Source organism: Danio rerio, chromosome 15 (assembly GCF_052040795.2).
Source record: "Danio rerio strain M-AB ecotype USA chromosome 15, GRCz13ab, whole genome shotgun sequence".
NCBI lineage: Eukaryota > Metazoa > Chordata > Actinopteri > Cypriniformes > Danionidae > Danio > Danio rerio.
In genome coordinates, this window is record NC_141035.1 from 20,795,313 (window position 1) to 20,810,331 (window position 15,019).

General features: G+C 36.1%; 1 protein-coding gene across 5 annotated transcripts in view; it reads left to right on the forward strand.

Annotated features, from left to right (window-relative positions):
* The window catches only part of dixdc1a (DIX domain containing 1a), a 59,400-nt gene extending 44,381 nt beyond the window's left edge, over nt 1-15,019 (forward strand). For 2 of the 5 annotated variants that reach the window (XM_087282511.1, XM_087282512.1), the window contains 13 exons: nt 68-222; nt 2,511-2,597; nt 2,713-2,766; nt 4,556-4,606; nt 5,642-5,746; nt 5,864-5,917; nt 6,062-6,151; nt 7,780-7,851; nt 7,930-8,091; nt 10,227-10,293; nt 11,075-11,183; nt 11,262-11,370; nt 14,257-15,019. In XM_087282511.1, the coding sequence (XP_087138637.1) occupies nt 187-222; nt 2,511-2,597; nt 2,713-2,766; nt 4,556-4,606; nt 5,642-5,746; nt 5,864-5,917; nt 6,062-6,151; nt 7,780-7,851; nt 7,930-8,091; nt 10,227-10,293; nt 11,075-11,183; nt 11,262-11,370; nt 14,257-14,340 (1,080 nt within the window). In that variant the 5' untranslated portion in view covers nt 68-186 and the 3' untranslated portion in view covers nt 14,341-15,019. 5 annotated transcript variants of the gene reach the window in all.

Consider the following 15,019-nt stretch of genomic DNA (forward strand, 5'->3'; position numbering starts at 1 on the left):
ATATGATACAGATGTTCCAATATGATGCATGTTTTCATGTATTTTGTTGTGTTTGTTTCCTCTGAAGAGGATGTGGTGAAATCCTCAGCCACTGATCCATATCCTGGCCCAGAACATGTTGTGAAAGAGGAAAGCAGCACATGGGAAGAACAGCTATGTGCCCAGCAGGAACAGCTGGAGAAGGAGATGCAGGAGACCAGGAAAATGGTCTCACGGCTTCAGGTGAGATACTCGTATAATAATATAAGGGGTGGGAAGTTTTGTTGTGATTCCTCCCCGTACTTTGTTATTATTTTGCTTGTTTATCTTAATAAATCCCCTAGACTAATCCATTTGTGTTTTCCCTCATTTGTGTTATGGATGTGCCTGTAACACTCTTCAACAACAGGCTTATAAAGAAAGTTCATTTGAAATTAATTTTACTCATCATTTACACACCCTCAATTGGTTCCAGGTCTTTATAAGTTTTTTAGAAGTTTATAAGACATTTTGAAGAATGTTAGAAATAGGTAGCCATTGACTTCCATAGTTAATTTTTACTATGAATGTCAAAAGCGACCTGTTTTCAACATTCTTCATAATATCTTCTTTAATGTTTAACAGAACAAAACTTAATTGTGACCATATAAAAAACAATTGGGTAAAAATGCCTGTCAAATTTGATGTCAAATTATGATACACTTGGGGCTCTATTTTAACGGTCTAGGTGCAAAGTCTAAAGCGCATGGAGCAAAAGCATTAAGCCCGTGTCTGAATCCACTTTTGCTATAAAAAAAATATTAAAATTAAATTAAAAATAAGCTCTTCGCCGCAGTGAATGGTCTAACATGGTTGTGATTATTGTCTTAATGAGTTACGGGTGTGTTTTGAGAATAAACCAATCAGAGTCTTATCTCACATTCCATTTAAGACTCAGTTGCATCACTCCATAGTGCATTTGCTATTTACATGGCGGACTTTGTAAATAGAATAACTGAATGATTTACTTGTGAGAAAACAGTTAAACAGAGCATCTGCAGCACGAGGATAAAGTATGAGCCTCCGCTAATCGACCTTTACTTTCACTTTCTCTCTTGCGTAGATTAGGAAACGGTGGTGTACACACTCTGCTGAAGACACCCTTTAGCCTACATAATTAATTTTGTTAGCACAAGGATTTGCTTCAAAACTATTTCTAAATTCAGTTCTAATTTCCAGCAAAAAAATAAATGAACAATAATAACAAAGTGTGCTCAAAAAACTGAGTTGTATCCAAATACACATGACAGGTGGACAAATCTAAGCTTTTTTTAATGAAACAAATATAAATATGCATATAATAAATAATACTGCTAATAATAATAACATTAAACAAAGGCAAATTGTCATGAACTGAAAAAGCAACCTGACACAAAGAAGGCATGGATATATATATATATATATTCTATAAATGTAGAAAATAATAATTTTTGTAATATTTTATTCCTTTAATTATTTTCCTGTATGTAAGTTTTTGACTCTTCTAAAGCATAATAATATTATAATATGTTTGCATATATTTAAGAAACATGTAAAGTGAACACACTTGTCACTCGCGGGATGTTTTTCACAAATTTTCTGCACAAATTGAAATTTTTGAATTTACACAGTAAAACACAATTGAGATGAATTCCATGCACTGGCAGCAATTGCGTTGTGCATTTTGTGCCACCTGACAGAAATTTGCCTATGTTCACACATTTACATTGACTTCATTTGTAATCTGCTTGTATGGATGCTTTCGCTTTTGACTCGCACCTGTTGGTGCCCTCATTCTGGCAACCTGCTTGTGTGTCAGTCTAAGGCGGAGGGGCCGGGTGAAACAAAAACTTGTTAAATTTGGACTGCAATACCTAGTTCAACCACTAGTTAATCTTACAAATTGTCCCTTTAATTATCATCATCATCATCATCATCATTATCATCATCATCATCATTATAGCTTTATTATAGGACAATTTTTCCCAGTGATGGGCATCCACTGCGTAAAACATATGCTGGGTAAGTTGGCGGTTCATTCCGCTGTGACGACCCCAGATTAGTCAAGGGACCAAGCCGAAAAGAAAAATGAATAAATGCATGAATGAATAAAGAACAATTTTATGTAATGTATTTATGTGGACTGGGCCTTGTTATAAGTGAAGCATTTCGTTTGGTCAGACTGAGATTATTCTGTGCATTAGTTTGGACAGATTGGTTGACTTTAATCCATCATGATTAATGTGACCTTATCCAGGCTTCTGAACAGAACGAATGACCAACCAATTCAAGCTGTAGATGATGTTTAACTATTCTAACACAGAAATATAAGAAAGGTGAATATAAAGATAACAAGATTGAAACAAGGAGATGGAGCTTTAAAAAGAAGCTGGTTAGCCTAATGAAGGTTGATCCCATAATGACTATTGTTTGGAGGACTGTTGGTGCAACAGCATATGTTCACAGCGAGAGGTCTAGTTTTACTCACTTAATACACGCCTTGTCCTCATCAGGCTTTACTCCTGCACGGCTCTCTACCCGAGGATGAGCAGACGTCTACTCTGAGCTTCGGGGACACTGCCAGCTCTGAGCAGCAGCTGGTAAGATAACATCCCACTTTCTGAGCCTTCATAAGGATAATGAAAGGACCTGTGCTGTGCATGGCCCAGTCTATTATGGTAATAATAACACTTTCTTTTTATTCTGCCATTTTAGATTTTAACCCGCAGCCGTCTGGACCAGAGTATGGAGGAGTCTTTAGATCTGAAGGTGACTTAAACTTCAAAGAATTATTATGTTATTATGTATTATTATTATGTTGCTCAAAAAAGAGATCCCTTTTTGGTGTCTGAATGACAGTGCATTTACACAGACACATGATTTTATGCACAGAACTCAATAAAAAAACTCAAATTTCTGTGTTAACGTTTTAAAAGGTTTGATAGGAATGTAATGATATTTCATTGACTTTGAATGTAGCATTTGTGTTAAATGTAAAGTTGAAGTCAGAATCATAAGCCCCCGTTTATTGTTTTGTTAAGATTTTTTCAACACATTTCTAAACATAATAATTTTAATAACTCATTTTTAATAACTATTTTATCTTTGTCATGATGACAGTTAATAATATTTTACTAGATATTTTTAAAGAAACTTCTATACAGCTTTAAAGTGACATTTAAAGGCTTAATTAGGTTATGTCATGTTCACCAGCGATCAAACCAACCGAGGTCGCTGGTAAACACTCACATCCACATGAACTACAAATCTGCTGATAAATGGACTACAAGAACCAGTCATGCTCCAAACACACAACCAGTTCCAGATCCTGACTGATGGGCTATATGCATAGATATATACACACATATATACAGCTCACTCTTAAACCCTCATTGCTGAGTCTTGTTATCTGCTACAGTGACACTACAACGCATTTTCTTTGTCTGCCATTGCCATGTTTTTGATCCTTTGCCTTGTTTATTTGTTTAATTCTGTTTGCTGCCTGCCTTTGACCATCTGGCTGTTAATTGGACTTCGACTCTGGATTGCCCTCATACATCTGTTTGCCCCTGTTTTAACCACTGCTTGCCTGACTATTCGAATAAACCTTCATGTGGATCCTCAACTCTGTTGTCATTGTCACTCCCCTGGTTACAGGTTAACTAGGCAGGTTAGGGTAATTAGGCAAGATATTCTATAACAATAGTTTTCTCTGGACTATTGAAAAAATATATAGCTTAAAGGGGCTAATAATTTTGACCATAAAATGGTGCTTAAAAAATTAAAACTGCTTTTATTCTAGCCAAAATAAAACAAATAAGACTTTCTCCAGAAGAAAAAAATATTATCAGACATACTGTAAAAATTGCCTTGCTCTGTTAAACATCATTTGGCAAATATTTAAAAAAGAAAAAAGATTCAGAGGGGGGGCTAATAATTCTGACTTCAACTGTACATATTAAATAAATCAACAAACAAGTATTTGTTTTATATTTTAAATTATTTTACTGACACACGACTTTATTGCTTGCCTGAAACAGGAACCACTCAAATGTGAAAGAAAAGTAAAGAAAGAAATTTAAAGCTGTATTACACTTTTGTTGTTCTGATTTATGGGAAACTCTTTATCTTTTCCCAAAAATTTGAAGCACAAACTATTGTCAGTCATTTTTTAATTTAACAAACAATTTCAAAGAAAGAGCAAGCAACACACAAAATTTTACATAAAACAAATTATCTCATTAAAATAAAAGGTCACGTTTTAATTTTAAGGTGTTCTTGTTACCATCTAATTATTCTATTAACTATGTACTCACTATATGATTAGTGTTAGAATGTGTGTAAGCTTTAGGTTTATTATCATGTAATTTTTTTTTATTATACAGTAGTACACAGAACTTGTTTGATAGTCCTCCTTAAAATAAAGTGTTAACAAATAAATATTTTTAAAGTGCATACATTTTCAACAGTACTTTACATATTTGAAATTTTGCACTGCATTTTGTTGTGTTTTAAGGGTTACAGAAATAGCTATAATGTGTTGTATTGTGCTTTTCAGAGAGAACTTTTAAGATACAAACAGGAGGCACGCAATCTGCAGGCTGTTAAGGTAAGGCCAGGAGAAAACGAGTACAGAATGTGTAAATAGTAAATTGGCTTTGTTTTAATGACTGAATTCATTATTTTTAATGAGGTAACATAACTGATGATTTGAAAAGGGTTTGAGGACTATATTGCTCTTTACACACTTCTGTTTTTTTTTTTTTTGTCTACTGATGAATATAAAATAAAAACGTCAAAACAAAAATGCCTATACACATAATTAAACATTATAATACAAATTTAAATGTCCAATTATATTATATTATATTATATTATATTATATTATATTATATTATATTATATTATATTATATTATATTATATTATATTATATTATATTATATTATATTATATCAGGGGTCACCAACCTTTATGAAACTGACAGCTACTTCTTGGGTACCGATTAATGTGGAGGGCTACCAGTTTGATAAACACTTCTCAAAAAACAAATTTGCTCAATTTACTTTTAATTATATTTTATGTTTTTGGTAATAATTAATGATATTCATCCATATGAAGACACTGATCATGTTAATCATTCTCACAAAAGTTATCAACAATGATTTAACAGGGTAGGAAGTACCCTGTATTTAATGTATACAGGGTAAGTGGCGCTATGTTGAGCTATTTTTAGAACAGGCCTGCGGGCAACACATGTGATCCTCGCGGGTACCATGTTGGTGACCCCTGCATTATATTATATTATATTATATTAAATTATTATATTATATTATATTATATTATATTATATTATATTATATTATATTATATTATATTATATTATATTATATTATATTATATTACTTTACATTACATTATATTATATTATATTATATTATATTATATTATATTATATTATATTATATTACTTTACATTATATTATATTATATTATATTATATTATATTATACTATATTATATTATATTATATTAGCACTTTATCAAGACATTTTGATTTGAACATTAGCTTTTCGCAGTTTGCACCAGATTTTGGGCCATTTGGCATAATTAAGGTTTGTTCCTGCGTCCATCTGTCTACCCAGGATGCCTTGCAGCAGAGAATGTCTGTACAAGAGGATTCAGTGCTGCAGCTCAAACAAGAGCTGCTCAGATCCAGTATGACCAGAGAGGAGCTCGAGGGACAGAACGTGAGTTTAAGATCAAAACTAAATTCAATTAATCAAAATCCAATTGCATTTCATTCTTCTCAATACACCTGTCAGATATATAAATGCATATTTCAAAGCTTTACTTTTCTTCTTCAGGTGGAACTAGAAAGAAAGCTGAGTGAACGGAATAGACTGCTGAGCGAATACAAAGTAGGAGAATTCATTCTTAAATATGCTTAGTGCTAGAAACATGTTTAAAGTGGCTTAGTCATCTTTATTGGTAATTAGATTTGTGGTTTTCTACTGGTTTGATGCAGTGTTGTGGTCACAAATCAATGGTTTGTATCTTTGTAGAAAGAACTCGGGCAGAAAGACAGACTGCTTCAGCAACAGCAAACAAAACTGGACGATGCACTGCGCAGAATCAGTGAAAGCTACCACAGGGTAACTGAATAAACCACTATAGTGCACAATGAGCCACAGTCTAACATTGTGTATAATAAACCAAAGTCCACAGTTTTAAGTCTATTCACTCAGTGGCTTTATGTACAACATTTTCAGGTAGTTTATTTAATGGGGGAATCCTGAAATCTCAAAAACCGCCCACTGAACTCGCAATTAATTTACATTTTTCAAATCAGCAACAAAATTTGAAGTGACCTGTCCTATTCTTGTTGCTGCTTAAAGAGATAGTTCACCCAAAAACGTAAATGTACTCACTATTAAAGTGGTTCCAAACATTTCTGGGTTTCCTTCCTCTGTTGGACACAAATGAAGGTGTGTTTTTGAAGACAGATGGAAACCTGTAACCATTGACTTCCATAGTAGAAACAACAAATACTATGGATGTCAATGGTTACAGTTTTCCAACATTTTCCAAACTTCATAACTTCATTGGTGTTTACCAGAACAAAGAAATGCATACAGATTTGAAACAAGCGTGAGTAAATGATAAAATAATTTTCATTTGTGGGTAACTATCCCTCACAGCACTAATTAAGTCTAAAATATGTTATTTCCAGTTTTCTCCAGCTACTTTGTGTGTGTGAAGGTTGGAATTACACTAATCTCCTTTAATGACCATTCCAATAGTAACCAGAGGACGTATTTAATAAAAGAGGCAGAATCCTGACCAAAGACTGCAGGACTACACTAGAAGGACATGATATGCGATGGGATATAAAATGTGGGGTTATTTCTGCTGTCTTCCTTTGTTAATCAGGGGTCGCCACAACGAAATGAACCGCCAACTTATCCAGCACATGTTTTACACAGCAGATGTCCTTCCAGCTGCAACCCATCACTGGAAAACAACCATACACTCTCATTCTCTCTCTCACACACACACACACACACACACACACACACAATATGGACAATTTATTAAATTCACCTATAGCACCTATAGCACGTCTTTGGACTTGTGGCGGAAACAGGAGCCCCCGGAGGAATCCCGTGCAAACATGGGGAGAACATGCACACTCCACACAGAAATGCTAACTGACCCAGCCGAGGCTCGAACCAGCGACTTTCTTGCTGCAAGATGACAGCGCTACCCACTGCGCCACCATGCCGCCCGCTGTCAAAATGAATATATTTAAATAGTAGTCACCAAATGACATTCCCTTACAAAATGGCCATAAAGACGATTGGCTATTTCAACCAGAAGGCAGGGCTTCATTCACTGTGGTGGCAATACTGAACTTTCCCCCACTCATTGTAATGTGAGTGAACTGTCTATAGCACAGCTGTCAAAGCCAGTTCTTGGTGGGCTGCAGCTCTGCACAGTTTAGTTTCAACCCTAAATAAACACACCTGATCAAACTAATTGAGTCCTTGTTTGAAACCTACAGGTAAGTGTGTTGAAGCCAATTTTAACTAAACTGTGCAGAGCTGCAGCCCTCCAGGAACTGGCTCTGACATCTGTGGTCTATGGTCTTTAGTGTAAACCTTTTGTCGCTGATTAATTCCACTAGAGGACGCCATTAAATGTATTTAGCCTCATATTTAAGACACTCACATAAAATAGTGCATACTGCTAAGTTTTAATAAATCAACACTGTTTGCTTCAGTTGTCAGGCTGTGAGAATAATGGCTACAGTCACATGATGGATACGTCATCGGCTGTGTTCCAACACAGAATGGTGAGTCATGTCATTTTCATTTATTTGAAATAGTTTTCCCTCAGTCTGTGTGATGTTATTTGACTCTGTGTTTGTCAGGGGGATGAGCTGCAGCTGGTGCGGGATGCTCTGCGCAGCCTGAGGGACAGTTTCAGTGGTCACGACCCACAGCATCACACACTGGACACACTGGAGCAGGGGGTGGCCAGTCTGGTAGACCGCCTTCACACCTCAGACACCAAAAAAAGACCAGAGAGAAAGGCAAGTTACCTTTATCTTTGTCCAGCATTCTAGATTATAGAACATATTGAGCGGACTGAAGAGAGGGCTGACTTCAACTCGACAGTCATAGAATTACCTCATGAAATTTTGTGGACTACAAAGGGTTTTGGGTGCAATTTGGTTTTGTGAGTAATGACTGAATAAATGATGGCTGCAGGGAACAAAAACATGTGTTCCTTAACACAGACATCATATTTCATGTCACACATTACACATGCACAAAAAATCATAGGAGTGATCAGAGTCAATCAGTTGTGCCCACTGGTGTCCATCAGTTCATTCCTATGAGCACTTGGTTTAAAACGACATGGAGGCAATGATTCTTCTCACTTCACGGTACCCATTGAAGGTGGATTTATCAATTTGGAGAAGCAATGAATGCCTTTAAAAACTGTACATCAACTGAACTAATAACCTATCTCACTAACTAAAATGGTATATTTTAAGGTATCATATTTTTAGGTATTGCAGATTTTTTGCACGCAAGTTCAAGCAAATAGGGAGTTGCCTTTTCTAGGCACGCAAGCTGAAAACCTAGGCTGCATCCAAAATCGTATACTTCTATACCATATTGTATAGAATGTTAAAATCAGTATGACTTACTACTTCCAGCGAGATTCTGAAGTGTGCATCTAATGGATACTACACTATCCCATGATGCCATGCGAGGACATTTATAAATGGTAGTGAAGCAATGCAACTAACACCGGTAGGTCATGTGATATTGACTAATGGCAGATGTAGTATGTCCAAATTCCATTCATATTACTCACATTCAAACTATATCCTCCTGAGACCCCGCCCATCGACTTGTTGTGGAGAACTTTCTGGGCTTTCTAGTGATATGTCATTTGATTGGCTGGCATGCTTGGAACCACTTCTTATAATGCATCCAAAATGGCCGACATACAAAAAAGCACATTTTATGGTAAGGAAAGAGGTATGTCAAATTTAGCTTTTTAAATTTTTTTTTCTATTATTATTACATATTTATTTGTTTATTAAAGTGTCAGAAACAATACACTTAGCTTTCAAAGCTGTTAACTTGTTTGTGTTTCCAATTATCCCTTTTTAAATGTCCACTATAGTGGACACCAGGACCATCTTAATGTAATTAATGACTGCATGTTGTAGGAGGCAGAACTAAAGCAGAGAAGATTCTTTAGAAAATAGTTGAGAGAGACTCTAATTTAGAGTCTGACAATCAGACAATTAGAAAATTAGAAACAATTAGAGAATGACAATCAGTTTTAAATATTTTTTTATGGTAAATTTATTTTGGGTTAACATCACTTCTTCTTTGTTTTTGTTAAGTTTTTTTGAGTTTGGCTCTCTTTCAGACTAAACAGTTTTAGGAATTTCAATACAAAAGGAAAAAATGGCTTTTGTTTAGTTTTTGTTACAATAATATTGGATTATTATCCCTTTACAGCCATATCCTGTACAGTTTTGTTGTCTGAGTGGCGGTCATTTTAAACTAAAATGGTCCTGTGGTCCCCTACAGTGGACATGCTGTAAAATTAAAAATTAAAACAAAATGTAAAAACTCTAAATTGTAGATTTTTTTTATCTCAAAGGGTGTAAGAAGCACATAAAAAAAGAAAAAAAAGAAAAAAATTCTTCAGGTCTCAGGAGGATATATAACTTACTTTTTTAACAGCGATGTAGTATATTCAAAATCAAGTGTGGTACCTACTAGAGTAGTAGGTCATTTTGAACACAGCCATAGACTTTTCAGAATGCCACACAGTACTGAATATACGATATTGTGATAGCTTAGCATCAACTAACGCCATGGGAGCATGAGCTCAGAAGCTCAAAATTGGTGAAAGAACTCATTTTGTTTAAGATGCTTTGTTTTGTTATTTGTTTTGTTTTGATGTTTCAGGCATAATATGTGATAAATGCAATATAATAAATCAAATCACCAAATATTATTAAAAACTAATTGTGGTCTTTGGGTTGTTAGTTTTAAAGAGAACATGGGTAATTCTGTCTAAAATATCATAAATGTGTTAAATTGATAAAAGGTCACAAAATCTGTAACTTTTTGATGATGAATCACTATAATGTTCTATATGCCATGGCCACTTAAACTTTTTATCCCACCACAGGGTTCAACAAGGTCACCTGGAAGAAAAGCCAATCACACAGACCGAGAATCATGGCCATCAACCTCTAGTAGGTCACTTTAGTTCTATTCTGCTAGACATTCATGTATGCTTCCCACTTTTTTCAGCAATGAATGGTTTTGTGATATTGTTATAACCATTCCAGCCATTTTTAAAAATACCAAAATTACAGTATATTTCACTGCATTTATATAGTGCTTACATTCAAGGAGCTCTTCATTCGAATTCCACATTTGAGAGGATTTTTTTTTTTTTTTTTTTACCACCACTATGGGCAGCATCCACCTGGAGGAGTAGATTGCAGCTCTTTGGCACCAAAATGCACACCTCACACCAGCAAATTGGTGGAGAGGAGACAGAGTGATGCCAGTTAGTACTACAGATATGGGGATGGACAGATGCCATTGGGCACACACCCTTATTCTTTTAAAATAACATCCTGGTATTTTTAATGACCAGAGAGCTGAGGCCTCAGTTTAAATTATCATCCAAAGGACTGTGCTCTGCTCATTGACTGTATAGTGTCCCTATCAATACACTAGATAAGCACCCCCAATTAGCCTCACTAACACTTCTTCCAGCAGCAACATGGTTTTCCCATGTGGTCTCCTGTCCAGGTACTGACCAGGATCAACCCTGCTTAGCTTCAGTGGTCAACCATATAGAGCAGCAGAGTGATGTTTCAGATCTATTCGTGATACAGTTCAACCAATTTACTGAAAAGAATCCAGTCAAAACAACAGCCAGCTGACATATTAGCACACAAGTGTTAATAAAAAAGCCATTATAATATATTCCGCTACATACATGTTTTGGTTGTTTGCTTTCAGAGATCGCTCATTCTCACAGTAGCCCTGTTCTCAGTGCAGCAGCCTCAACCAAAGTACTCTACTACACAGATCGCTCTCTCACACCCTTCCTGGTCAACATCCCTAAAAGGTGAGGCAAGAATCATAGCATCATCTTGTAGAAATAAGTCAATGTCGTATGATCTAGATCTGATGTTTTTATTGGTAGGCTGGGGGACGTTACTCTGCAGGACTTCAAGGCGGCTGTGGATCGACATGGCAGTTTCAGATATCACTTCAAATCTCTGGATCCAGAGTTCGGAACGGTGAAAGAAGAGGTGAAAACAATCACAACCATTCATTCAATTATTTTCTTTTCGGCTTAGTCCGTTTATTAATCTGGAGTCGTCACAGCAGAATGAACCGCCAACTTATCCAGCATATGTTTTACGCAGCGGATGCCCTTCACGCTGCAACCCATCTCTGGGAAACACTGCGCCACTGCGTCGCCCACAATTACAATCAATCATAAACAATACAATATTACAAAGATAGCGTGTGAACACAGTTTACTTGGTTCAGTTGGTACCAAAAAATAAATCAAAAGGTTATTCTCCGCACTCATTGAGTAATTGCTTTAGATTTTTTTATTTTACATTCTTTGGGAAATATAACCACAAACATTTCGGCTCAACGCCTTCCTCAGTGTGTTAACCTTTGTGGCTATTTTCCAGAAGAATGTGAAATAAAAATATAATGCAATTACTCAATGAGTGTGGATCATGACCTTTTGAGGTATTCTGTTTATAATATCTCCCCTCTCGCCCGACGATCCGCACTCACATTGCATTTGCGCCAAAGTACGCTTATGTCAGTGATGATGCGCTGTTCAGTAAGAAGCGTTCTCTCAATTTCTTTAGTTATATCCTTTTAGTCGTTTTGGATGCAGTGACACGCAGTCAAATATTTCGCAGAACAAATCAGCAACTTTTGACGCTCGTAAACAATCATAAGGTCCTTGTGCTGCAGGTATTAGGAGGTTTGCTAAAGGTGCAGCTGTCGTGCAGTGAGGGGTTTACATCTTTAATAATCTACGACAGTTTGCGTTGATTGAACATTAAGAATGATTAATAAATCTATATGAAACAATCCCTTAAAAGTCACATCTCGTCTTCAGTTTCAGGCGCGCTTTGCACTCACACTACAAGCGTACCGCGCCAAAGCACAAGTAACCACACTCTAGCACACATCCTCCTACCAGCCAGGGCCGATTCAGAGCCCTTACACTTCTCAAACGGGCCTAGGCACGGTTTGGATAGCATAGTGTGAGTGCGCCCTAGGATACCAATTTTAACACACAAAAACAATGCAGGAGCGCAGTGCATGTTTTACTATTAAACCAAAAAGATAAATAAAATGATGCATTTAGTCCTGATTCACTCAGCATTCACACTATCCTTCATAAGATCAAACCAAAAGATAAACAACTAAAATTATTTAGGACATATACACTCACCGGCCACTTTATTACTAGTACATTTTGCACTCAGAATTGCCTTAATCCTTCATGGCATAGATTCAACAAGCTACTGGAAACATTCCTCAGAGATTTTGGTCCATGTTGACATGACAGCTGCACAGTTGCTGCAGATTTGTCAGCTGCACAACGATGATGTGAATCTCCTTTTCCAGGTGGTCTATTAGATTGAGATCTGGTGACTGTGGAGGCCATTTGAGAACAGTGAACTCATTGTCATGCTCAAGAAACCAGTCTGAGATGATTCACACTTTATAAGTGTTTTTTTTAGTTTACTGTTGCCTTTCTATCAGCTCGAACCAGTCTGCCATTCTCTTCTGGCATCAACAAGGCATTTGCGCCCACAGAACTGCCACTCGCTGGATATTTTCTCTTTTTCAGACCATTCTCTATAAACCCTAGAGATAGTTGTGCATGAAAATCCCAGTAGATCAGCAGTTTCTGAGATAGTCAGCCCATCTGGCACCAACAACCACGCCACGCTCAGTCACTTAAATCACATTTCTTCCCCTTTCTGATGCACGGCTTGAACTGCAGCAGATTGTCTTGATCATATCTACATGCCTTAATGCATTGAGTTGCTGCTATGTGATTGGCTGATTAGAAATTTGCGTTAACAAACAGTTCGACAGGTGTACATAATAAAGTGGCAGGTGAGTGCAGGGGCGGACTGGCCATCTGGCAATTCTGGCAAATGCCAGAAGGGCCGGACCAATTCTTAAATGTGGGCCGGTCAGTTTTTTTTTATATATATGTATTGTTTTTAAGTGCAGACAGCTTTTATCTCTTGCTAGATGTGATATTATGATAATGATAATGAAAATAATACTAATAAAAAATGTTAAGCATTTGAGACAATCGGCAATTGCCACCTAGTTTCAAGATGGGCCGACCCAATCCGAGGTTAATCAAAATCTGGCAAGAATGTCATATCATTTCACCATCTGTACACCAAAATAAATAGTGAATGTGCGTCTCCGTGGGTGGGGCTGTGTCGGTGTGATAATTTGTGTCGGTGTGGTAATTTGTGTGGCTACAGTGCCAGGGCTGAATTTTTGTCCCAGTCCGCTCCTGGGTGAGTGTATCTATGACATAACAGTGCACAGTATAAATGAGTACAGTCCCTTTTGAAAATGAAGATTTTTATCCATTTATCAGTGAATATAGAAAATGTGTTTATGGTGCAAAAAAATGTTTTATTGAACAGTTATATTCATTAAAATAGGACAAAAAAAGATAATAGCTTTAAATTCAAATTACTTACTGCAAAAAAAAAAAGGCTTTCTTTGACATTCGTTTGGTTGTACTAAATCTCGCATCTAATCTTAAACTATAATGTTAGATTAATTCCAGTACTGCCTTCGATACTGACTAATTTCATCAAATATATTATTGTATAGCATCCCATAGAAAATATTAATTTAAAAAAGATCTGTGAGGGGTGTACTCATTTATGATGAGCACTGAATGTCTCCTGTATGGGGCCTTATTAAATATGTGCGTACATATTATGTTAATTCTGTCAGTTGTGAAAAGCTTATAAAGGAGCTAAAACAGCAGTAAGTCTGGTTTGGAAAAGCTTCAGAGCTCATACTTTTCAATTGAATTGCAATAATAAAGCAATCTCAGTTTGTTTTAATTGAGCACACCCTTAACGTCTTTCTTTAAACCTTTGGCTGCATTTCAGGTGTTTCAGGATGATGCTGTTATACCTGGATGGGAAGGGAAGATCGTTGCATGGGTGGAAGAGGACCACGGAGAAGGAAGATAAAGCTTGAGGTTTTCGATTCATTCAGAATGTATGTTTTACCCCACATATACCTCATCCCTGAAAAAACAAAACTCAGAAACTTTTTACCTGCCCTAACTGTGAACTCACTCACATTTCATAACAGCAGGTAATGTGTGTAAAACAGAGTATATGTATTTTAAAGAATGAAAGACGACTGAAATGTTAATATAATTCAAATCAGTTTACAGCTAAATACTATTAAAAGGTTTTTCTGTGTGTTGAGGTTTTCCAAAAACTATTTCAACAATGCCATCGTGATTAACCAAGAAAAAAAGCTTATTTATTTGTGCAGTAAGCAGTAATAGACATGTTGCATTAGTTGCCAAATTGTGACAAACATACCACAGATTGTGTGCATGTGTTGTCTGTGCCATTTTAAGAGAACATATCATCAGAGGAATATGCGCACATTCACTGTCATATATTTTTCACTAAAATATGCCAACATTTCTTGACTACACTTTCAAAATAAGAGGTGGTAAAAGCAGGGACCATTTTGTTTGTACAAATTTGTAACATTTGAACAAGTATTTCCTTTTGTAAATGATTGTACTTTTCCAATCAAGTTTGCATGTTCATAGTGTTTGGTATCTGTGTTGTAAATGCAAATGCTGTTGACACTTGTCCACCTTTTATTAAAGGCATTCTGTGCACAGGA